Source organism: Cervus elaphus, chromosome 20, assembly GCF_910594005.1.
Source record: "Cervus elaphus chromosome 20, mCerEla1.1, whole genome shotgun sequence".
Classification (NCBI taxonomy): Eukaryota; Metazoa; Chordata; class Mammalia; order Artiodactyla; family Cervidae; genus Cervus; species Cervus elaphus.
In genome coordinates, this window is record NC_057834.1 from 133,216,176 (window position 1) to 133,243,083 (window position 26,908).

The following is a 26,908-nucleotide window of genomic DNA, read 5'->3' on the forward strand; positions in this document are numbered from 1 at the left end:
ATGTACTGGTTAAATAAATCATGGGAACCTCCATACATATCAAATAGAAAGAGAGAATTTTTTCTGTATGGATACAGCATACATATGGGGATAAGCCATTAATGAAGAAAGCTAGGTGCAGAATACAGTGTCAAGCTTATAATCTTTTCTGTAAATAAAAATATGTATATACACATGAATGTGTACATGCATGCTCCATATACACACACGTGTGTACTGAAGCACACGCTTCTGGAAGGATACAGGGGAAGCTGGCTGCCTGTGGAGGGAGGACAGACACGAAGGGGATGGGCAACCTCCTTTTCCTGGCCCAGCTTTTTATATCCTTTATATTCAAAAATTAAAGAGCACAGTATAAAATACAACCGAATTCTTTGAAGTCATGAAAAAAAAGAAGGTAGGTTTCTCTGTGCTGATGTGAAGAGATCCTTAAGACATACTAAATGAACAAAAACAAAAAACACAAGGAATAAAACAGTGCATAGAGTATGATCCCCTTTATGGAAACTTTGAAAAGGCTGTGCACATATTCACATTCAACATACAAACAGGTGTAATTTTTTTCTTGGAAGTATAAAAAAGGAAAAATAATTGGGCTCTTTCTGGAGAGAAAGATATGAGAAACTTCTGTTAATCATTCTATAGCCTTCTACGTTGTCTGAATTTTCTAATCATAAGAAAATGATTATCTGAGTGCTAGAATTTGGGGTAATTTTCTTATTTTCCTCTTTACATGTGTCCACATTAATAAAAACAACTACTAAATAATGGCTTTTCTGAGTGGTAACATGCAGTGTCTAGGGCAGAGGTGTGGCACAAGCCCCCTCACAGACCCACACTAGGACTGCAAACATTGCTCAACTCTTTGGGAAAACGATCTGGCTTGTTAATTCCATCTTTAGAACTGTCTTAGGAAGGATTTATATTTACTACTATTTATAAGAAAAAGCTTAAAACAAACTGAATTCCAAACAACAGGGATATAGACGGATTAAATTGTGCTAAGTAATACACTGGATATAATGACTGTTTTTAGATTTTATGGTCAGGTTAAAAAACTAAATATAAAAAATAGGAAATAAAACTGTACATACAATTGATGGAAGGAAATATATAAAGATGCAAAGTATGGTAGCTGTCTGACTGGTAGAATTTGGGGTAAGTACTCTATACTCGTTATGATTGTTATTTCCCATTTTCACATGATGAGAACATATCATCTTTGCAATCACAACACAGAAACTGCTATTTACAAAATGTCTACTTGGGAGCAAAGTCTTACCAGAGGAGGAAGTTTTCCTTCAATTAAAAGCAAAGTATCTCCAGAACAGATCATAAGCTCTTTCAGCTTTGCATCCTAGAAACACAGAAATTGAAAGTCTTTTTTGTCACTTACAACTTCTGGAAGGAATAAAGAGACCATTCAATCTTTAAAAAAAAAAACAAAACACTGATGCTTCTATTACCCTTTCAAGAAATAAGTAGATGAATAATGAAGCAGATATTGAAGACATGGAAATAAACTGACTATAAAATACTACGTCATTATGTATTAAAACTGTATAATTAAGGACTTTAAAAGATTAAAGGAAGGAAGATGGATGAGATGAAAAATGGCAGACTAATTTACAGAAGATAAAATTTTAGTTAAGCTTAAAAGATGGGCTGGATTTGGAAAAGTCAGAGGAAACAAGAAGGAATTTCTCAAGGAAAGAAGAACACGGTAGGACTTCCTTGGTGGTTCAGTGGTAAAGAATCCATCTGCTAATGCAGGAGACACAGGTTTGATCCCTGATCCAGGAAGATCCCACATGCCACAAAGCAACTAAGCCCGTGAACCACAGCTATTGAGCCCGTGCTCAGAGCCCAGGGGTTGCAACTACTGAGCCCATGCACCCGAGTCCGTGCTCCAACCAAAGAGGCCACTGCAAAGAGAAGCCGGGCACCAAAACAAAGAAGAGCCTCCTCTTAATGCAAAAAGCAAAAGCCTGCACGGCAACGAAGACCCGGCACAGCCAAAAAGCAAACGAATACAATTATCACAAAACAAGGACATGGCGAAGTCAAGGTTAAGTCAAGGGTCGGTATGATTTGTATATATGATTTATATCCAGGGGAAGAGCTAAGAGACTAGATTAATTAGAGTGGGAAGTATCTGTTGGAGAGTAACAGGAAAGAAAACTGGGTGGGAAAGGGGCCACAGGTCAAAGGGGTGTGGAACAGAAAAAAAGTTTTCAGTTGCTTTTAAAAAGCCACTCAAGATTTCTGTGAAGAGGATTTTTAAAGATCATCCTAAGCTGTAAGACCTGTGACATACTGATATGAAGTGGGAACACCTGGGCTTAGGGACGCCAGCTGTAGGCAAGAGGCAAAAAACCCCAAAATGAAACAAAAGACCAAAAACCAGGGTTTGAACCAGGAGGCCAGCAATGGAATTGGTTGAGAAGGAGTGGAAAGACTGACAGTTCTCTGAAGGCCAGGATCAAGTATGACCCACGTCAGGTAAGGAGGGTAAGCCACATGTGGGGCTGGAAAAGGTTAGGATGAGAAAGACTAACAGCAAATCTGTGAAGTGGAGCCAGTTCTGAGGGTGATGAGTTTGCTTTTAGAGGAACTGTTTGATACTGGTTTGAGAATTAGTAAGAGAAGAAAATGAGGCAAACATTTGACTAGATAAACTCTTCTGACGTCCAAACTTTATGTCCTGACAATACTTTGAGGTCTACCTCTTACTCTAGGCTGTCAAATTCCTGGCCAGGACTCACAGGGGCCTCTCTATTGGCTGTTACACAGCAAAGACCTTTCCCTGGAAGGCCCTGCTTTAAATCAGCCTCTGCTGATGTTTAATGTCAGAGTCTCACTGAACAGAAAGCAGGCACATAAAAGACTGGGGAAAAGGGTACTGAGCACAACCATCTGAGGCCACAGATTTGGACTGTGAGGTCTGATGCACCTTGGAGCAGCAACAAGGAGATTAACCAACATGAAAAGATACTCAACATCACTAATTATTAGAGAAATGTAAATCAAAACTACAATGGGGAATCCCCTCACACCAGTCAGAGGGGCCATCAAAAAAGTCTACAAATAATAAATGCTGGAGAGGGTGTGGAGAAAAGGGAACCCTCCTAAACTGTTGGTGGGAATGTAAATTGGTACAGTCACTATGGACAACAGTATGGAGGGTCCTCAAAAAACTAAAAATAAGAGTTACCATATAATCCAGCAATTCCACTCTTGGGCATATATCCAGAGAAAATTCTAATCTGAAAAGATACATGCACCCCAATGTCCACAGTGGCACTATTTACAAAAGCCAAGACATGGAAGCCACCTAAATGTCCACTGACAGATGAACAGATAAGGAAGATGTGGTACACACAAACACAATAGAATATTACTCAGTCCGAAAAATAAGAATGAAATAATGCCATTTGCAGCAACATGGATGGACTTAAGAGATTATCATACTAAGTTAAGTAAGGTAAAAAGACAAATACACATTGCTTACATGTAGAACCTAAAAAATGGCACAAATGAACTTATTTACAAAACAGAATAGACTCACATACAAAGAAAGCAAATTTATGTTTTCCAAAGGGTAAAGTGGAGGAGGGATAAATTAGGAGGTTGAGATTAACATATATACATTACTATGCATAAAATATATAACCAACAGGGACCTACTCAAGGGAACTATACTCAGTATCTTATGATAACCTATAACAGAAAAGAGGGCTTCTCAGGTGGTGCCAGTGGTAAAGAACCCGCCTGCCAATGCAGGAGACATAAGAGACACGGATTTGATCTCTAGGTCAGAAGATCCCCTGCAGGAGAGCATGGCAACCCACTCCAGTAAATGAAAAAGAATCCGAAATAAAATATATATATATATATATATATATATATATATATATATATATATATATTTAACTGAATCACTGTGTTGTACACCCAAAACTAACACTCTAAACCAACTATACTTCTATAAAAATTAAAAACAAGAGGAAGAAGAGTAATCAGACTCCAACCATCCTATAATAACTTTGCTCCTATCCTCAGTGTCTGGAGGGATTTAGAGATGCAGCTTGAAGCAGAGTCTAAGTGACTGGCTGGTAAGATGAATTCTGCCATCATCAACGTACAAAGAAACTCTGAGGTTAAAACATTCAGGTTTCAAAATTTAGAGCATATCTTCAAATTTTTCACTGGCTCATATGTCCTTTGTTTTCTGTAGTTCTCTGCCTCTCAATGAAGAACTAGAGACATATTCTCTTATCAAAAGAGGACTCAATATATATATGTTAGATACGTTCCCACTTAGCTGAAACTTTTCCTTAGACTCTGAAAAAATTGCAGTGAGAAGAAATGAAAGTAGATCCACATATGGATTCTTGTATCCTAAAAAAAATAGGCTTTCTTTAGAATTTATTCACATGAGTAGGGTGTTATCCTTAGGAAAACACAGAACAATCACTTTACAAATGAAATGTATAGAAATAATCTTACTTCTTCACATAAAGGCTCCCCAGCTTCAAAGCACCAATTCATTTTTCGTAAATGCCATGTGTCTCCTAAGAAGGAATCAAAATCAGGATGGAAAAAAAGTCAGAATAATACGGTTTATGAGTTTGCCAGGAATGACCCTTCTGGATAAATATCAAATGGAATATAATCTAATAATTATTAACTAATTTTAAAAGTAAATCATCTCTTCAGAGCATGAAAAAAATTAACTTGCTGCCCCAAATTGGTGAATCTTCTGTCTATCCCACCAAGTACTGTATACCTGCAAATACAAACACTTGGCACTAGTGTGCAGCGTCTATTTATACCTTTATTATTTACATGTACATATGCATGCCTATATCACACCTTGAGCATAAACAGATGTACATACAAGCATAGAATCCCTTTTAAAATCACAAAGTTGTCTTGGATGTAAACACATGCTAACGTTACTCAGCAACTGGTAACATGCACAACAAAACTGTTCCTGTCCAATTGGCAGTAAATCTAACAAAAAATAGTGTTCAGTACAGCAGTTTAATGAATTGGGTATAAAAGAACATTTATGAATGTTAATGAGATTTCAGTTTGTCAGTTACACTGACAAAACGGGAAGAGAATTTTTTCTTTTGAGGAGAGGGAGCTGAGTAAAAGTTGAAAATCTTGGTTACAAAAAAATTAGCAATGTTTTATAACAGTCACCTCCCCCACCCCACTCACCAAAAGAAGCTCCAGACCAGGGAATAAACATAGATCTCATATTTATCCTGCACAGGCCACAGGTTTTGAATCCCCCTCTTGTGGCTCAGATGGTAAAGAATCTGCCTGCAATGTGGGAGACCTGCTTCGATCCCTGGGTTGGGAAGGTCTCCTGGAGAAGGGGATGGCAACCCACTCCAGTATTCTTGCCTGGAAAATTCCATGAACAGAGGAGCCTGGTGGGCTACCGTCCATGGGTTCGAAGAGAGTTGGACATGACTGAGCAACTAACACTTTCACTGTAGACCCTCTTTTGTCATTATTTCTAGTTTTAAATGCAGCACAGGCGTGTTGCTTCACTGGTGTCCGACTCTGTGAGATCCTATGAACTGCAGCCGGCCAGGCTCCTTTGTCCATGGGATTCTCCACGCAAAAATACTGCAGTGGGTTGCCGTGCTCTCCTCCAGGACATCTTCCCAACCCAGGGATTGAACCTATGTCTCTCAGTCTACCTGCATTAGCAGGCAGATTCTTTACCACTAGCGCCAACTGGGAAGTCTCTTTAAATGCAGTAAATTGTATTGATATTTACCTTAATCTAAGTAAGTTTAAAAAAACAATACCAGTAAATTAAGAGTGAACACCATTACGTCACGGCACAGCATGGCAGAAAGAAATCAAGAGTTGTGAAATCAGAGCGATCTAGCTACTTGTGGTATAACTCTGGGTGAGCTGTTTAGCCATTCTCTGCATCTGAGAAATGGGAACAAGTGAGGATCCCTGCTGGGAGGACTAGTGTGGAGATGAAATAAGACACCACAAGAAGCTCCTAGAAGAGTGCCCTGAGCCTGAGCAAGCAAATGTCCCTGCCAGGTGATGGAGCCCCAGGCTTCCACTCTGGTGCAGAGAATGGCAAGCACTCAGTCTACTGAAACCGCTTGATGCCTCCTCAAGCTCGCTCACATGGCTCCATGTGGGTAGCCACTTCAGGATATCCTAGGTTTATTTTTTTCATTCATATTACATTCCCTAATCTATACATAGAAATATTGGCATCAAACACAACATACTGAAGTGCTGAATTAAGGAGGTTAAAAAAAAACAGTGAAATTCCAGAGACAAGCTTAGGTATCATCATAGTCCGTAACCCACCTGTGAGGCCACATTTGTCCAGCATTATCTTCAGACACTGTTAAGAAAAAAAAAAAATTAAAAAAAGAAAAAAAATTATGTTCACTAGTAGTTGTTTCTGAGTTACAGTATGATAAACACCTTTCTTTTGACCCTGGAACTATCTGATTATATTTAACAACTCTCAAACAGATAAAGACATACATGGTTAACTGGTTAGGTAAGCACTCCTTAAGAGCTAAGGAGGTGCCAAGTCAGCAGGAAAAAAAAAAGCTTCTGGTGTTCACAACCAGAACCTACAAGTTCATCCACTTCCAGGTCTGCAGTATGATTTTCTTCTTATGAGGACTAACAGTGTATTTCTGATCACATATGATTAATTAGGTTGCTTTCACCATGACTTCCCAGGTAAAGAACCCAACTGCCAATGCAGGAGACCTACAAGACATGGGTTCCATCCCTGGCCCGGGAAGATCCTCTCAAGGAGGAAGTGGCAACCCACTCCAGTATTCTTGCCTGGAAAATTCCATGGGCAGAGAAGCCTGGCATGCTACAGTTCACAGGATTGCAAAGAGGCAGACATGACTGAAGTGACTTAGCATGCACAGATAAGTAAACTCTGACTCCCATAAAAGGAGATTAGCTTTTATTTATCCAAGAAGCAACTGATCATACACCAACTCACAAGGAGAAAACTGTGCATGCTGTGAGCTCACAGCACAATTCAGTGAACGAGACACGATGAACAGACATTTGAGCAAAACAATAGTCATTAAAAACTCCCAACTTCTTGAGGTGAAAAATATTCTTAAATAAATTTAGGGCAAAGGAGTAAGTAAAATTTGATTTATGCTATAACCGAGCAGAAGGGAGAGGACTAGGGATGATGACTGCTGCCCTGCTTGGATTAGAGGAAAATGGCAAACAATCCAGACAGCCCTGGATTAACAGGGGAACGTTTACATAAACTAGGAAAGGTCTTAAAACAATTAAAGGATAAAAGAGATTTATATTTACTGGCCTTAAAAGATCTTTAAAATATTTTAAGTGAAACAAAGCTCTAGGATCCCATTTATGATTTTAAAAGAAACCAAGTCAAGCTCTTATTTCAGTAGGTACATATATACTACACATTGGTACACACAGCAAAGGTATGGGAGGAGACACTATGATGTGGGTAGGATTACATCATCCAACGACAAAAGTGACTTCTGAGGAAAGGACAAGAACAGGGTGGTAACTAAGGACTTTAGTCACCCATGAAGTTTGAAAAATAAGATTAAATCCACGATTACTTGTATGATTAAAGATAAAAGCACTATAGAATTAAAGATTGTTTAGAAAACGATGATGGGAGCAACGTATTGAAACAGAGAACGGGGCCAAAGAAAACTGGGTTCAAAGAAAACTGCAATCTCAAAGGCCTCTCTTATTTAAGAAGAACGAGCAATTGAGCATTTAACTTAACTGTGTTTCAGACAGTGGAAACTACCAGTGTAAAGACTTGTCTGAAAAACAGGACAGAGACCAACTTGGCTAGATAGAGCAAGTGAGCAATAGTTACAACGTCACTCAGGGGCTCTGCTCTCACTCCAAGTGAGACGGGAAAGCAGAGGAGGGCTGTGTGTAGAGGACTGACTGACCTTAACTTTAAAGGATCGCTCTATTTCTTTGTAAGAACGTACCATGGGAGGTGCCAGGTTAGAAGCAAAGAGGTCAGTTAGGAAGCTGCTGGAATAATCCAGATGAGGGGTGAAGGCAGTGAAAGCAGTGAGGGAACGAGATGTGGTCAGATCCCAGATAAATTCTAATGGTAGAACCAAAAGGATTTCTTGAAAAACTGGTAATGAAGAAAGAAAGAAAAGAATCAAAGACGATTTCAAAGGTTTTGGCCTAAGCAAGTGGAAAATGGAGCCACCGTAACGGAAAAAGAAAATGTGAGTAAAGTGCGTTTGAGAGAGGTCAGGAGCTCCATTGTGGGTGTGCTATCATTTGGGATGACAATCGGACAGCCAAGGAGTAGCTGGATATATGAGTATGGCAGCTATGAACTGAGCATGAGGTGCTCACAAGGCAGAGAGAAAAGGAAACAGATGGAGAAGGGGAGACCTGAGAAATGGGAGGAAAACCTACAGAGCTGCGGTCTTCTAAAGGTAAATGACAAATGTCATCAAATATGTCACCACTGCTGAAGGAGCAAGTAAGCAGATGACTGGGACTTCTCACTAGACACAGTGCCATGGCAGCCTCTGACAGCCTTGACACAGCAGTTTCAGCTTTGGGGAGGGAAGTGGGCAGGCATGGGAAAGAAGTCTACCTACAATGGTTTCAGGATAAAAGACAGACATACACATTCTTCAAAATGAAAAAACACTGAAGTTACCCAAGGCCACACCCCAGGCACAAAGGACTAACCATCTTTTCCTCTGAGGAGCTGCTGCCTTTCTACCAACGATATCTCCAGTCCCTCCTTCACACTTCCAACTTAGGAACATACACAAGATACTGAATTGCCCCCAACTCTTGATAGCATCCAATCCACAATTAGCCCTTACCCCTCCTTACGATCATTTAGCCCAAGTTCAAACCCTGTCAGGGAGATCATTCGGATGAGAGGTGGAGGGGTGCCAGCAGTGCGTGGAGGGGTGTCAGGGACCCTCTACTGTCTGATTCCTGTGATACGAATCTCATGCTCGCAGTCAGTCAGTAATAAAACTTTTTAAAAACGCTAACCGCCCCCAACAAAAGCTCATTAAAGTTAACAGGCAAGTGAAAAACTGGGAAAATATTTACAGCATAGAGCAAAGGGTAAAAAATATATATTTATTAAAAATATGTTTAATCACAGAAAATTTCAAACTTATGACAGGGTTATAAAATGAACCCTCAAGTACCCATCTCCAGCCTCGGTTCCTGCTGTGGCCTGTGTTGTTTGTCCATACCCTCACCCATCTCCCCTGTCTAGCTCCCCAGATTTTTTTTTGATGCACATGTCAGGTATCACTTCATTTCATTTATTGATATTCAGTACTCATCTCTAAAAGATGAAGATTCTTTAAAAAACCATAACTGGTAAATTATGATATAGAATTCCTAAATAACGAATATCCTGTCAATGTTCAAATTCCCCTAATTTCTGTTAACTGTTACTAAAGTTCTTGTGGTTTGAATCAAGGTCCATATGAATTCTATACATTGTGCCTGCCTGCTATTTCTCCTAAGTCTCCTTTAACTGTAGGCTGCCTCACCCTGCAACTGACTTCTTGAAGAAGAGTTTTCCACTTGAGAACTGTGCTGACTGCTGGCCTGAGGTGCATTTAACAGGTCCCTCTGTCCCCTGAACTTCTTACAAACTGGTACGCAGACCTTGATCAGACTTAGGTCTGGTTTTATGTTTTGGCAAGAAGAGCACGGGTATTGCTTTGCATCTCTAAATGTCTGGATGTTGCTCTTTTGGGGCTCTTAGCAGTTTTCCAGGATCATGGCTTAGATCCATTAATTCATTAGGACTTGAAAAACAGTGATAGTTTAAAATTTCTTCTTCATTTTATTAGCTGGGATATGTCTATTTTAAAAAAATCTTCTCATGTATTTGGTTATTGTGAGGTAAAGTTTGCAAAAGAAAAACAGGATAAATATTTGATTCTTTCCTTTATGGTTCCCTGGCACTTACTACAGTAAGCAATGAACAGCTTATTTTTAAAGATCATTATGAACTCATGGGTTTTATGTATGTGTGAATCAGATTTCATTACTATTCCCACTGAGGTTCTAACGCTCATCTTCAGGTTGGCTCCCGACTCTCTTTGCTAATCTCAGAAGTCTCTGCTAGCTTCACTGCTTCTGTTGTGGTAAGATGTTCCAGGTCCCTCACACACTTTCCTGACCTAGCAACAGGACAAGCCATTACTCCAAGAAGTCCTAGTTCCTTCCTGGAAATGGTATTCGGCAACCACAGTCTGGGTGCTGGGGTGCCTGCTACTACGAGGTTGTTCATTGTTTCCATAAGCTGTTTCAGGGGACAGAGAAAAATAATTTTTTAAAGAAAAAATCCATCAGGTTCATTCTGACTCTTCTAATTAAAATTCAGGAGTACAGGCTTTATTTATAACCACATTGATGTTATCTGTCTCTTTTCCAATACTGAAAGTGCCTATTCTCAGTGATACCAACGTAACTGTTTGCTTTATCACACACACACATTCATACCTCTTTGTGTCAGATTATGTGTGTATACATAATGTAAAATCACCAGAAGGAAATATACCAAAATGTGAATATTAATGGGATAAGAGATAATGAGGAGTTCTAATTTTTTTCTTTTAATTCATTTTTATACATCCCAAATTTCTACAATAAACATGTATTATCAGTAGTCAGAAAAGAAAAAAGAATAATCTCATTTTTAAAACCATGGTTGGCTCACCAACTTTCAAGACACCCAAAGTACTCCTTTAGTGAGCATATAGAATTCCTTAAAGGATATTACGTAAACCCTAGCCTTAGATCTCAAAACCCTAATACAGGTTACCACTGCTCCCCACTCCAAACACCCACAGACCCTGGCTCCAAAAGTAAAGTGACTTACATTCCTCACAGATACAGTTTCCTCTACTATAATCTCCATCTCTGTCCCAGGGTGAACATCACTCCCCAAAGCGAAAAACAGGAACAGCTAAGATTGAAACAGAGATATAAACCCAATTTAATTTGAATTTTAAAATTCTATAAATATATAATTTATTTCCAAAAGAGAAAAGCCAAAGATCATAAAACTTTAATAAAAATCTCAAATTATGTAAAAACAAGTCTTATGTTGAGTAAAGTTATAATTTAAACAATAATCTTGACTACCTAGAAAAGTAAGATACTTCATCACCAATGTTTTTACTCCTAATAAACATCTCTCACAGATATTTATTCTACTATGATCTCCATCTCTTTCTCAGTCATTCCTCAAGGAGATTTGCAATTACTGTACACTGTAAGCATTAACTGTATTTTTTCTGAGTCCTTAGTTTGTGATCTTATTTTCTGTCCAGAGGTCCCATATACTTCAACTCCCAGAAACCCAAAGAAAAAAATGTAAACCTGATCTCCTGTCTGTTCAGTTTCTTACAGCCTTATTTTTCCTTTCTAATGCAACTTCACCTGTCATGTCTCTCATTCCCTGAGCTTGTCATATACTACTATTTGCTAGAGTTTGGGGAAGAACAAATTAAAGGGTGGGGGGCAGCTGGGAAACTAATCAAGTGGATTAGTTCCATAACAGGGATCCAGGAGCCAGGGGGATCCTGATATATGAGTTCAGCTTACCCTGATGCAGAGCCCTAACAGTAAGGACATTATTATGCCTTCTGGACTGTAATGAAAGTTTATTGAGTAGGCGAGGTTTATGGCAAAGGTCAGTCTGATAGTACTTTATACATAAAATGAACACTGATAAGAAAAAAGCTGCTGTGAGTCTATTATTGCAGGCAGTAATTAAACTCAAAATCAGTACACTGTATTTCATTAAATCTAAAATACTGCTGGTTGTTACTTATTATTCTATGTACCACTAAGAGAGAAAGCACAGCACCAGCTATAGCTATAGGAAGCCACTGACTGTAAGATGCATCCAAGTCTCACAGATATTAAAATGTAGGAGGAAAGGGGTGAATTTTAGAATTTATGAATTATGGTGGTTGAAACTGAGGCCACTTAACTTTAAAGATCCCTCTTAAGCACAAAATTTTCATAGGAAAACAATCTTATGAATACACTTTGACATAACATTTTTTATTTAAACAGAGAACTAACTACATGGATGTATTCCTACAGATAAAAGGTATAATCTAAGGAAAAGAAAAAAATTTTAAGAAAAACAGTATTACTACAGTAGTTAAGGAAAGAATTTTGCAATTAAGAGCTTCTGATCATGGGAAGCTGGGTTTTGGTCTGTCGGGTGACCTTCGTTTACCTGCGAGGAAGTTGGTGCTTTTCCAGGACATAGTCCCAATGAACTCCCCATCTTCAGTCCTGCTTCCTTCAGAGTGTATCTGTCTGGCACTATAAAGAATTTTGATAACATGGTAAATGTAACTAACTCCTACCTCTTTGGGCAAAAGAATACACTGAAATCATCTTTCTTTGAAAATCAAGAATGTTAAAGAAGAAAACTACAAAAAGATTATATATATTCTAGTTGTTTGATTTCAGATTTTCTTACTCTAGAACACATTATCCTTGTTATCTGTGCAACAGTGCTAAGAGGCAGCTATGAATGTTCTAGATTCATACAATAAAAACCAGAAAGCTGTTGTTTGCAAGGATTATGTAATATTGTGAATTGATTCATGAATGATGGACTAGCTTCTTTCAAGTTTAAAGTTGCTGTGCTAACTACCATGAACAGTTTGAGTAAATAAAGTCTAATAACAAGATGCATTACAGAGCTAAGAATCAAGTCTCCAGTTACAATGATAATTGGTGTCACAATAGAATTAACAAAACAAAAAGTTTGATAATAAACCTGGAAAGAAGTAACTAGATCAAAACCATGACTAAAATGAGCATCAGTTAATCAGGAAGAAAGATGTTTTACTTTAGAAAACAGAGGTGACTGAAATTTGGGGTAAGACTTTCTACAGAAAGTCTTCATAAGGAGGACACCTGGATGACAGTATGGTTTATAAACCAGTTTATAAAAGGTACGTTCAGAATATTAGGTATTAGAAGTCACTGTTTATAAAGTAAATGTGTTGAGAAGGATAAATGGCATGATTATATGTCAGCTTTTGAAGGCTAACAAAAAGATTTACCTGGACAAAGCAGTTTCCCATTTTTATCAATAGGCCTCAGACAGCTGTTCTCAGCTATAAATAAAAAGATGCTGGTTAGTGCAGCAAACAAACAAAAAAACCCAAAAAGATACTCTACTGTGTTAACTAGCAAGAAGTTGAAAAACAAAAACAAACAAGAGACAAAAAAAAAAAAAAAAAAAAACCACCCAGCAACAAAAAACCCCGTACAGGCAATCTTCCCTTTATGCAGCAGCATGGAACCATGAGCACATCTGAGCAAGATGAAACTGTGCAGAGAAATCTTAATCAGAAAAATTACAATTGCACTGTGACTTTTAAAAATTTCTGTCAAAACATTAAAACTCTGTCAGTTATATGTGTACAGTGAAATAAAAAAATAGTAAAACTAATATTTACACTGTAATTTAAAACACTAGACATGGAGAATTAAAATGTTTCCTTTGCAAAAAACAGATCAAGAATCGTTTAAACAGGGCCTGCTTTCTTCTCGTACAGCTCACAGGACAGGGTGAGCAGCTTCTCTGCTTCCATGTGATACTCTTTCTATGTCTGGATCAGCTTCCAGTATTTCACACTTAGTACTTTCAGTTTTGTGAAATATCTCCAAGAGCTCCTTTAACATGAAGTTCTGTGCCGGCGTCAGTTCCTCTGGGATTATCTTCATACTTTCGTCAAGACCACTTTCCTCACTTCTGTGAGTTCACGCTCACTGGCTCCTCTGGCTGCAGACCTTGATCTCTTGAATGACAACAGCGTCAGCATCCCCAGTCAGCTATTTCTTCCTCAGCTCCATATACTTTTGTTTCTTTCCGACACTTTCACTGTTGTTGGCTAGTTTAGTTATCTTTTTTTTTTAAAGTATCACTTGGGTTTTATCACTGGGAGAAGAGGAGGCCATAAACTACACACTTTGCTGCCCCATGTGGTGAAATGAACAGCAGCCGTGTACTGACCAGTTACTGACGTGCTCTAAGGAGTGAAGGAAACTGGTCCCTGACTACAGCTCGGCCCAGCCGCTCAGCGTGTCCGACTCTGCGACCCCGCGGGCCGCAGCCCGCCAGGCCTCCCTGTCCACCACCAGCTCCCGGCGTTTACTCAAACTCATGTCCACTGAGCTGGTGATGCCATCCAGCCATCTCATCCTCCGTCGTCCCCTTCTCCTCCTGCCTTCAATCTTTCTCAGCATCAGGGTCTTTTCCAATGAGTCAGTTCTTCGCATCAGGTGGCCAAAGTATTGGACTTTCAGCTTCAGCATCAGTCCTTCCAATGAATATTCAGGACTGATTTCCTTTAGAATGGACTGGTTGGATCTCCGTGCTGTCCAAGGGACTCCCAAGAGTCTTCTCCAATACCATAGTTCAAAAGCACCAATTAATTCTTCAGCACTCAGCTCAACTCTCATGACTACTGGAAAAACCATAGCTTTGACTAGACAGACCTTTGTTGACTGTGTACATGCTACTTCACAGTGATCTGCAGACTAAAGAGCTTATAGCAAAGTCTGTACTTAATGTGATGACTCAGTTAGTATCTGATGGCAGCTGACATTTGAACCATGCTGCTGGGTAACTGATAAACAATGAAATTCACCCATATCAGAGCTGCACAGAGACTACCTAGATTTCAGTTAGGTGGTTTTTATGCTTAGTTAGTAAATGGATTAGGGCAAATGTGCCATATTTGAGGATGCGAAGATTCCCACTTTGTGTGAAGACACTAGGTTTTAATTCCAAACAGAATTCTTACCAAGTTGGATATGAAGTTGGGGAATTCGAAGGAGTGGAGCAAGCCCTCTGAGAGGTCAGGAATGGCATGGGCCTTGGAAGGTCTAACTGTATCTGAGCAGAGCAGAGTCTCTTTGAGATTCCTGAGTTCTAGCCCTTATACTACAGTGATGTGAAGCTAGCACAGAATTCTAATACAATTTCCTTGACAACTGAAACAGCTTATGTTAGAGTTCTCCAATTTAAAAAATGCATTTAAAATACTGGTTTTTTTTTTCATTTTCTTTTGACAAATGTCATGTGTTTTCTATGTGCCAGGCACTGTCCTAGAAGCTGACAATAAGCAAAACAGTCATGGACTCTGCCTGCAAAGAGCCTCATCTAATGGAGGGGATGGACATTCATTGCACAAAACATGGGCTTATAGAGTAAATGCCACAAAGGAAAGGACGAGGTGTTAGAGTAAGACAGACAGACTGAGGCTGTGCAGTCAGGGACGATGAACATTAACATTTCAGCTGAGACCAAAGGAAAGACTGAAGTTAGCAGATGAAGAGTAACGAGGATGGAGTTCAAAGAGATTACAGAACTAAGAAGTCACAGGGGTGGAAGAGACCTTGTGCATCAGAAAAACCAGGAAGTGAGCACAGAAGCGTGATGTGAACGACAGATGAGTGGAGGGCGAGGTTAGTTAGGCACTGGTCAGATGAAGGAGGCTCCTGTACGCGAGGAGCCCAAAGGCAACACGTTACAAAGAGCACAACAAAGGGCTCTGAGCAGAGGGTGACATGATCTGACGCACCTATGTTTAAGAAGATCACTTGCTATATAAAGAATAGTTTGGAGGGGAGGAAGAGTGGAAGGGAGGTCTGTGACACGGTAAGACAATGAACTGTTCATCTTAAGAAGCCATATATTTTTAGTCAACTTTATTGAGATATACTTTACTTACAGTAAAACACATCCAGTTTAAGTGCACAGTTCAAAGAGTTTGATAAAAACACTCAGTAACCACCAGCAAATCGAGGTAAAATTTGCATCACCCCCCAAATGCCCTCATGTCACTTTGTAATCAACTCCCCCACCCCCTAGTCCTGATCTGACTCTGTAACTCCAGCTTAGATTTTCTTTTTTGACAATTTCACATTGTAAATGCAATCCTAAGAGTACCACTCTTTCATGCTAGCTTCTCTTGCCTGGCATGATGTCTTTGAGATTCACCCACGTTTTGCATGGGTTCACTTCATTTATTGATAAACAGTATCCCATTGTCTGGAATTTGTTCACCTGCTCACGAACATCTGGATTGTTCCCTGTTTTGGGTTATGAACATTTATGCACAGTATTTGCAAGATTTGTATTTCAAGTTTTCTTGGATGAAAACCCAGAAGAATTGGTAAGTGCATGTCTAAGTTCACAGGAAATAAGCTGGCTCTTTACTGAAGTGACTATCATTCCACGCTCCCACCAGCAGAGTACGGGACTCCAGCTGCCCCACGTCTGACATCACTTGGTTTTGCCCGCATCTGAAGTTTTCATCATTCTGCGCGTGTCGTGATGCACCATTACGGTGTCACTTTGTTGGCCGATGATACTGAGCACCTTTCCCTGTGCCTGCTGGGTGTTCACAGGTGGAGTTTCTTTCGTAAAGCAGCTTCCCAACTTGAGCTGTTTGTCTTTTGATTAGGTGATAAGTTTTTTTTTTTTTGTATACTGGATGCAAGTCTATTGACAAATCCATGTTTTATAAATTTTTTCTCCCAGTTTGTGGCTTGTCTTTTCCAATGCCCTTTGAAGAAGTTTTAAATTTTGCAGTAGTCTAATTGCTTTCTCCTTCCTGATTTGTACTTTTTGAGTCTTTAAAAAAAAAATCTCTTCCTTGTGGTAAAAGTAACAAAGATTTTCTATGTTTTCTCCCCGAAATTTAATAGTTTTAAGTTTTAATATTTAAATGATGTGAGTTCATTTTTCACATGATGCAAGGCAAAGTTGGACTCGATCGATGTGAGTTTGAGTAAGCTCTGGGAGTTGGTGATGGACAGGGAGGCCTGGCGTGCTGCAGTCCATGGGGTCACAAAGAGTCAGACACAACTGAGTGACTGAACTGAAGGCAAAGTTGGAGTTTCATTTATGGCTATCCACTGGTGCAGCACTGTATGCTGAAATACCCCATAGAAATATCTTGGCACTTTTGTTGAGAGTCAACTAAGTGTGTTTGCATCTGTTTCTAGCTATTTCAATGTAGTTCTATCAAAAACACTTTAGAACATTTCCACATATGATCTCTGTTACATATTCTTCTTAAAAGAGCCCTTAAAAACATGAAAACTATTCTTAATTCACGGGAGAAACAGGTTGTAGGCCACAGTTTGCTGACCTCTGCTCTATGTATCTACTCTCATGACAACACACACTTGTTGATTTCTACAGTTACAGAGTAAGTCTTGAAATCAAATAGTGTAGCTCGTTCACTTCTCAGGAAATAGAGACTCTGAAAGCTACGCAAAGCAGCCAAAAAAAAAAAAAAAAAAAAAAGAATTCTAAATACTGGTAAGGATATGAAGAAGCTGCAACCCTGATACACTGCCAGTGGGTGTGTAAATGCCTCAGCCACTCTGGAAAACAGTATGGCAGTTTCTTATAAAGTTAAACACAATTGTGACATATGACCCAGAAATTCCAATCCTGTACATCTACCCCAGAGAATAGAAAACATATGACTACACAAAGACACAATCTTTACAGCAGAGTTATTCATGAAATCCCCAAAGTGGAAACAATCCAAATATCCATCTACTGGTAATGAACCAACAAAATGTGATATATCCATACAATGGAATACTAGTCCGCAAGAAAACGAACAAGTTACTGAAACATGCTAAATCGTGGATGAATCTCAAAAATAATATAAGTGAAAGAAGCTAGTCATAAAAGACTATATATTATATGCTTCCATTTACATGAAATGTCCAGAAAAGCAAATCTAAAGGGACATTAAGTAGATGAATGGCCGTTAGGGACCTGGAAATGAGTGATCTTTTTGGAGTGATAGAAATGTTCTAAAACTGGATTGCTGTGATGGTTGTACGACTTTATACATTACTAATAATCACTGAATTACACTTAAAATGGATGTTTTATCATATGTAAATTATACCTCAAAAAGTTGTAAAAGAATATCTAATGCCAAGTAAACAGTGAATTTGCAGAATGTTATATTCATTATGATATATATAAATGTTAAAATATAATATACACATACATATATGTATGGAGTATAATATACATAATACAATGTGAATTCAGAAACTAGATACACACCCAGATCAGATATACTGATTGCAACTGGGGAGGGAGGGCGGGAGGGTTAGAGCTGAGGAGAACAACGGGGCTTTATCTGTAATATCTGAAGGAAAAACAAACCTGGCAAGATGTTGACATTTGTCCATTTTGTGTGGTAGATACATGAGTTTTCCCTAAATCACATATTTTTTTATAAATACTCTCCCATATTTTTTCATTTAAAAATCAAAACAAAACTAAACCAAAAGCAAACATAAATGATTACCTAGTTCCTTCAATAATTTTAATTCCTTTATGGCTTTAATTCGAATATCAAACACCACCTAAAATAGAGAAATAAACTAATGACTGTGTATAAGTTAAAAACAATGGGAGGAAGGGAAATGAAGATTATCAGTGTGTGCATATGCAAATTATGAGTTACTAATTACCTGACGTTTAACAATTTTTGCACGCTTGAAAAAAAGTTATTTCCTTCCCTGAAATTCTTCCACAAAGTCAAAGGGAAAAACTTGGTTTTTACCAAATTGATAATAATTGGACTAGAAAAGGCCTCCTACAGAAAACTTTAAAAATTAAAGATATAATAGTAGCAAAAGGCAAAAAAATAAAAAAACAACTCACCTTTCTGATAGCAAACAAAAGACACTGGAGACAATCATATTTCTTTATGTCAAAAATGATGAATTTAGGGTCAATAAGCATTAATTATATAAAAATGTACTAATCCAAGAGTACTATTTAAAATTTCTATGTAAATTATTTTAGACTTTTTTTCTTTTTTAAAAAATTTAGGCTAATTGCCTCTAGGGCACAAAATTGTGGAAATTGAGGTATAAAGATAATCATAGACTCTACTTTCCCACCAGTGCCTCCCTCCCAGCTTGTCCCACCACCACTTCTGCTGTGCCAAGACAGAGCAGAACCGGCAGTAACCAAGGACTGCACCAGCCTCCTGCTCAGGGTCAAAGAGGTAGGTCTCTTGAGCTATGCAGTGCTGACCTTATAGTCCCCACTACTGTGCAAACAAATATTAATGCACCTTAAGAAACTATAATTTTATATAAAAGAAAACATTCTAAGTTTTCAAAATGAAGTTACAGAAAAAATCTTAAGAGACTACATAAATATAAAAAGATGTTTTCTGAAATTCTGTTTAAGGAAACCAGTATAACAGTCTTAAATGGAAAAAAAAATGAAGAAATATCCTTTTTAAGAGCAACTGGCTTTATATAGAGCAGAGTATACCATAGAACAACTTAAGATAAACTTTGTAAAATCCACACACCGAAGAACACAAAACCAAAACATATACCTGGCTTAAAAAGTACAGAAAAAACTCTTAAAAATAGCATTTCATAGTTATCAAAGTCAGGAGATTCCATGAACTAATTTAAAAAGGTAACTCTCATATTCTAATTCTAGGCTCTGGAGGGGAAAAAAGGCACATAATTTCTTGAAATGTGTCAAGGGCTAACAAAGGTAAATAAGCAATAATCAAATGTTACAAATAAAAAGGTGAGTTCTGAAGATTTGTAAGTTTACTGAGATGACTGTTCCAAAAGATTAGGGTACTACTGCTTTCTAAACAAAATTCTATTAACTAAAAAACTGTCAGCCACATTTATAGTCTACTCACTGTGTTAAGAGTTGCTGATATTTTAACTTGCTCCTCTTCAGATTCTAATTGGCTTAAATTTTTAACTTGGAGCCAGTTGATCTCATTCACAGTATTGATCCATTTCCCTTGTTTTGTCAACAAACTGTAGGTAAAAAGACAGTTAAAAAATGTGTGTTCACACAGTCCTTTTATGGATCAGAGAGGATTGGAAACTTCATGCTTTTCCTTAGGTACCACTTCCAAAATTTTCCACTTAACGTGGCTAATTAAGGTAACCAAGTTCTACTGAGTTGGGCTTTTGAATGTTGACTATCTTTTTAGGGCGGTGTTAGCATTCTATAGAGTCTATATTCATGATTCCAAATATTCTTTGCCTTATACAAATAATTTGCTGCCACATTTTTCAGAGAGAACTGCTGTAATTGAATGATCAGTTGTTAACTTCTACCTGCGTACTGTAATTACTAGGGGAGCTTGAAAAAGGGATTCCTTGGTGGCTCAGGCAGTAAAGCATCTGCCTGCAACGTGGGAGACCTGAGTTCCATCCCTGGGTTGGGAAGATCCCCTGGTGAAGGAAATGGCAACCCACTCCAGTACTCTTGCCTAGAAAATTCCATGGATGGAGGATCCTGGTGGGCTACAGTCCATGGGGTGGCAAAGAGTTGAACACGACTGAGTGACTTCACTTTCACACCAAAAGCCCACCCACAGAATGCAGAAGTAGCTTACCAGCAGGACAGCACGCACACTGTGCAGGCTGCCCCTGGATAAACACGCCACATCTAATGGATGTCACTCACACCACACACACTGTGTATTTGTATTTTTATTACAGAGGTTAAAAAAATCTATTATGAGAGCAGACGGCAGTGGAGTATCCTGTTCTAACAAGATTTTCCTACAGAAAATAGTAAAGGTTCTCAAGGAAGGAGTGACTTCTAATTTTCACAGAGGCACTGAATGGGCCGGCAGAAGGCCTCTTTGGGAGTATGTAGCAGAGCCCTTTGGCGAAGGCAATGGCACCCCACTCCAGTACTCTTGCCTGGAAAATCCCATGGACGGAGGAGCCTGGTAGGCTGCAGTCCATGGGGTCGCTAAGAGTCAGGCATGACTGAGCGACTTCACTTTCATGCATTGGAGAAGGAAATGGCAATCAACTCCAGTATTGTTGCCTGGAGAATCCCAGAGACGGGGGAGCCTGCTGGGCTGCTGTTTATGGGGTCGCACAGAGTCGGACACGACTGAAGCGACTTAGCAGCAGCAGAGCCCTAAAACACAATTCTACACTTCATTTCAGTTATTCCACAATGGGACTCCACCTTGAGTCAGCAATCCTAAATATGGCAAAGCTTAAAGCACAAAGATACTCCCTGAAGACCACTTTCAAATAATGAAAAACTGGGTAATGACAAGGGTGCTAGCTAAAATATTTAGCACTTACTATGTGCAAACCCTTGTAAGCTCTTAACTCTTTCAGTTCTTACAAGTGTATGAAGCTGGTACTAATTATTATGCTCATTTTACAGAAGAATCTGGGCAGAAAGAGATGAAGTAACTTGCTTACAGTCATATTACTAGTAAGTGATGAAGCAAAAAACAAAGCCAGGCAGCTAGTCCCTGAGGCCTCGTCCCTGCCCACTCCTCACAGGAGCACAGGCGGGTAAACACAACACAGGTTATTATGCAGCCATGAAATGAGGTGTATGAAGAGACTTCAAACATGAGGGGAAGCAGGATATAACTATTTATCTACAAAACTGTCACTATGGTGTTTAAAAGAAAAAAAACCTTCAAAACAAGCCCCCAGTTATTCGCACTCAGAAAGCTGAGGGAGGTGGACACCGCACGAGTGCGCAGTGCACGGACAGGTACAGGTCTGCTGTTCTGGGGCTCCTGTTTTCACCCCTGCATCTCCCAAGTCCTGAAAAATGTATATTACTTTCTGAAAAGAAATATATAATAAAAGTTTAAGTTAAACAAACAAGGTGGGCAAATAAGTGTCTGGAAAACACTTGTTGAAAAGAGAGTGGTGAGCGTAATACAAAATAAACACAGTTCACAAGCGCCCTGCTTCTCTATGTCACAGCCACTAATAACACAGGGCCTCTGTGATCTAAGTGCATTCACAGCACTGATAAAGCAGAAAACTGATTCACTGGTCATAATCTGAAGTCTTCAATGGATGGAAACTGGGGGGCTTACGGTATATGATACACCGATCATAGAAATGTACTGGCACAGACATGGGTAACAAAAATGAAGAGAGGAACACTTCTAAACTTCAAATGTGACTTACAGGAATCAAGGGTGTATCTCCCCACATAACTGCCCTACCTGGGCAGCTGGAGAATGGCAAACAGGTTCTAACAAAAAACTGAACTGCCTTCTGAGATTCTTGTGACAAGGCAGACAAGTCATAATACCCTTCTCATGAAAAATTTCGGGAACTTTCTTTGTGAGAATGTGTCCTCAGTCTTAAGATGAGTACTGATTATAATTATTTGATAGGATTCTGCTTTATTGCCAACTAACCTACACTGTATATAACCTACACAGCCTATACCTGTATTATTCAGTTACCACATTTACCAAATTAAAAAAAAAAAGAAACCACATTACAATATCATATTTTTCCCGGTCGCCTAACCAAGAACATTCCTATTTATGATATATAGAACACAATGTCTAGAAATAAAAAGAAACATTTAACTCTTATCATTATTAACAAAAAGCTTTAGAGTTCTACTAAGAGGTAGCACTGTAACTAAAATAACTTTAAGAAGCATTCTCTTTTTAGCATGTTACCTGTTACCATCATGAGAGCCCTGGATTAAAACTGAGCTTCCGTTTCTGAGGCCTTGCTCTCTGAATGTCTTTTTCAAGTCTTCCTTGGGAATGGTGGTCCAGTTCTCTTCATCTCTAGATTCAGTGTTGTTGATTAAGATGACTCCCTCTGGAATTGCTAGAGCTGTGAATACAGTGCCTATTTCTGCATTAGATGGAAAGACATGTGGAGATTCTTTCAACTGCTGACACTCCTCTCCCTCACTGCTTGTTGCTACATGAAGAACATTTAAAAGCAGAGGTTCACAGTCGCTACCAGTTGGAATCTGGATTCCGCCAACCTACAACAATATCAAGTCAACCATTAGTACAGTTCATATTGGCCAAAGTTAAATCAACATAGTAATGCAGTAAAAGATGTTCATAGAATAATTCTCATTTTTTTTTTCAAGTGAAATAAAGTTTTCACAAAATCTCCTTCAAGTATCAGAAGCACAGCTTTAGATTTTGAAGCTCTTAGCCATCATTTACTTTTTAGGAGACAGATCTCCAGTGGAGACAGACACATGAGTCCTCAGAGGTGGTTAAGAAATGAGGAGGACCAAGGTCCATGGAGGGGTGAGATGCTCCTCACCCCTTTCTTGACTGCACTCCCCTAGTCATCTCCACCTCTACTCAGTACGGCGTCCTGTCCTGCTGAGTCCTCATCCCGAGTCCGGACGGACCATCCTGGGCACCGAGCTCAGTGCAGTGGCTTACACCTCATGCCTGAAGGACACAGACTGAATACTCACCTTTGCATCTAGCTTCTGACACACAGCCTGGCCCCATGGAGATGTTCTACAACTATCCCTGAACATATGACCAGCACGGATTGGACTTAGAATTTATTGGACATTTCAGCACTCTTCTAATATATGTGCTGTCACATGTGCCGAATAAAATTTTATCATAATAACTTAAAAAATATCCAAAACTCTCAGGACATTTCTTCAACACTTATTTACCTCCACCCCATTCCATACAAAGATGTCTTCTCCATCAGCGATTTCAATTTCACACAGTGTCAGGTCATCTCCTAGGAAGATGAGAGTATCAGTGAAACTGTTCTTATGATCCTCAAAAAAAAAAAAAAATTTTAAAGACAGAGCTCAAACATTTGTTTGAAAAAGCATTCTCATTAAGGGAAAGTAAGAAAAATGAAGTAATTATGGTTGTTATACTGGTATTATTTTTTAATCTTTATTCCTTCCATCATACTCTTTACTTTTTTTTCCTCTTCATTTTCATTTTCCCTGAAATCTTTGTGAGCATGATAGCAGGAAAAAAGAATCAATATTAAAGGTCAACTGTACTTGACACTGTGAGTATAGAGAAGACTTACACATCACATGGTCCTCACTCCACCACTAATTAGCTGTACAATCTTGTGGACTTCAAGCCCCTATGCTGTTTTCTCATTTATGAAACGGGGATAAAAGAATTTTGTGAAATCAAATGAGAATTTATACAAACACTTGTCTTGGTCTTTGGCTCCATAAGTCCAAGATAAATGTTACTGCTGTTACTGGTATTAATGTTTTGTTGTTGTTTAAAGGAAGTACTTTTAAGCTCTTAAAGTGCTTTTGTCTTGTTACCAAATCTGAAGTTGGGAACTGGCTTAAAAAACCAAGCTGTATTAAATATTTAAATAGTTTCAAACCATTTTGATCAGAAGTTTGTGGTAATATAAAAAAAATTTCCAAAGCTTTAAAAATTTTTGTTTAGTTGCTAAGAAAAGTAGTAGGTAGGGGGGAACTGGCCAAGAGTAGAAAATCATATGAGCCCCACAAAAAATGCAAATATACAAAATAAGTTGCTGTGTCTTAATATTTATCTTACCATTAAGTGTCTGGCAAACATGAAGTCCTGCTGGTACAAACTTTGCAACACTAAGAACCATATCTCCTTCCCAAAATTCTAACAGCTGCAGGATATGAATGAAAGAAAAGAAGACAATGAAAAATAACACAGAGATTACTTTTCCAGATAAAATAAGAAGAGTACTGTGCCAATTTCTTTATGTAGCTGATACAAACGAATACAACAATGCCTACCCAGCACCAAAAACGGGGGAAGAAGGCATTTTTCATCATTAACTTAGTCAAATCCAAAGACAGTTAATCTCACATCCATTAATGATGAAAGAACCTTGACAAACACAAAGAGCACAGTGACCTTCTCAACAACAACCATTTCTACTTAATTTATTGGAAGGCCACTTTTATCAGAAGGCAAAGTGATCTGTGTGCCAGCCCAGGAATCCTGGTCCCAAAGAACAAAAATTATGTGTTTAATCAGCCCTATTCAGGGAGAAGCAGCACACATGAATATTCTTGCTTCTTGAAAGGAATGTCTCCCTTTGTAAATTTAAAAAGTGGCATTACCACTTTATTCAATAGATTAGCAGGGATTTTTTAAGTTTCTATCTCCAGGAGTCTAAGGACTGTGGCAACCTCACCAAAACAACATCACTCATAATGGTCAGTCCTATTCAGCCTCTCTCCACAGTATTACAAGACAGTTCTCTTAAAAAGAAACTTCAGGGACTTCCCTGGTGGTTCAGTGCAAGTCTTCAGTGGGAAGACTCCGTGCTCTCAATGCAGGGGATCCAGGTTTGATCCCTGGTCAGGGAACAAGATTCTACACGCCACAGCCAAGAGGTTGCATGCTGTAACTAAGACCTGGCCCAGACTAATAAACAAATAATAATAATAAGAAGAAACCTCATACTTACACATGAGCACTGAACTATGTCAGCCGTACAGACGCCTGCCTGTGGGTTAATTCTAAGACAGCAGAGTGTGTGCGGGCGTACAGCGCACACTCAGTCACATCTAACTCTCTGCGACCCCAAGGACCGCAGCCTGCCAGGCTCCTCTGTCCATGGGGCTTCCCAAGCAAGAATACTGGAGGGAGTGGCATTATTAGAGAAATGCAAATCAAAACCACAATGAGGTATCATTTCACACTGGTCAGAATGGCCACCATCAAAAAGTCTATAAACAATAAATGCTGGAGAGGGTATGGAGAAAAGGGAACCCTCTTACACTGTTGATGGGAATGCAAACTGGTACAGCCAGCCACTATGGAGAACAGTGTGGAGATTCCTTAAAAATCTGGAAATAGAACTGTCATACGACCCAGCAATCCCACTGCTGGGCATACACACCGAGGAAAGCAGAATTGAAAGAGACATGTGTACCCCAATGTTCATTGCAGCACTGTTTACAACAGCTAGGACATGGAAGCAACCTAGATGTCCACTGGCAGACAAATAGATAAGGAAGTTGTGGCACATATACACAATGAAATATTACTCAGCTATAAAAAAGAACACATCTGAGTCAGTCCTAAAGAGGTGGATGAAACTGGAGCCTATTATATAGAGTGAAATAAATCAGAAAGAGAAACACAATATAGTACATTAATGCACATATATGGAATTTAGAAAGATGGTAACGATGACCCTATATGCAAGGCAGCAAAAGAGACACAGACGTAAACAACAGACTTTTGGACTCTGTGGGAGAAGGCGAGGCTGGGATGACTTGAGGGAATAGCGCTGAAACGTGTATGCTACCACATGTGAAACAGGTGACGAGTGCAAGTCTGACGCATGAGGCAGAGTACTCAAAGGTGGTGCACCGGGACAACCCAGAGGGAGGGGATGGGGAGAGAGGTGGGAGGGGGGTTCAGGACGGTGGGACACGTGTACCATGGCCGATTCATGTCGATGTATGGCAAAAACCACCACAGTACTGTAATTATCCTCCAATTAAAATGAACTAATTAAGAAACATACTGGAGTGGGTTGCCCTTCCCTTCTCCAGGGGACCTTCCTGACCCTGGGACTGAACTAGTGTCACCTGCATCTCCTGCACTGGCAGGGGGTTCTTCACCACTGCACCAGCTGGAAGCCCTAAGGTAACAGAGATGTACACTTAAAACACCACAGGGATGACTGGCATGAATCTCAACGTTAGTGACCAAGGCCTTCTCCAACTGAAACGTTACCCTAAGCAGGGTCAATCCCCAAGTCTACCTATATCAACACTGTCAGGGTTGGCTCAGAAATAAACTTTTAATGGAAAAATTGAGAAGTATTAGACAATTTTAGAAATCCTGATCCTGTATTAAAATATCATTCAAATCAACTAAAGTTAAAGAAATTGGCCTGCTTTTCTTTGTACAAGGGGAAACTCAAAAGAAAGCTAATAATTTTGATAAATGATACAGTTTTTCAGAAAATTCATTTATTTCTATGGGGGAGCGCTTCCATTTTCTATTGC

The 26,908-nt window shown here is 39.1% G+C and overlaps 1 protein-coding gene across 9 annotated transcripts in view; it reads right to left on the reverse strand.

The window, feature by feature from the left end:
• USP40 (ubiquitin specific peptidase 40) overlaps positions 1 to 26,908 on the reverse strand; it is a 79,508-nt gene that overhangs the window by 15,939 nt on the left and 36,661 nt on the right. For 8 of the 9 annotated variants that reach the window (XR_006335914.1, XR_006335915.1, XR_006335916.1 and 5 more), the window contains 11 exons: positions 24,459 to 24,543; positions 23,585 to 23,655; positions 22,599 to 22,918; positions 19,812 to 19,935; positions 18,438 to 18,495; positions 13,143 to 13,196; positions 12,302 to 12,390; positions 10,928 to 11,014; positions 6,361 to 6,397; positions 4,510 to 4,574; positions 1,283 to 1,357 (listed from right to left, as the gene is read on the reverse strand). Coding sequence is in view for 6 of the 9 variants with exons in the window: in XM_043878006.1 (XP_043733941.1) it covers positions 1,283 to 1,357; positions 4,510 to 4,574; positions 6,361 to 6,397; positions 10,928 to 11,014; positions 12,302 to 12,390; positions 13,143 to 13,196; positions 18,438 to 18,495; positions 19,812 to 19,935; positions 22,599 to 22,918; positions 23,585 to 23,655; positions 24,459 to 24,543 (1,065 nt within the window). In the remaining 3 variants the exon portion in view is untranslated. Of the gene's footprint in view, positions 1 to 1,282; positions 1,358 to 4,509; positions 4,575 to 6,360; positions 6,398 to 10,927; positions 11,015 to 12,301; positions 12,391 to 13,142; positions 13,197 to 13,645; positions 14,182 to 18,437; positions 18,496 to 19,811; positions 19,936 to 22,598; positions 22,919 to 23,584; positions 23,656 to 24,458; positions 24,544 to 26,908 lie in introns of those variants that run through there. The other variant, XM_043878010.1, reaches the window with a different exon arrangement.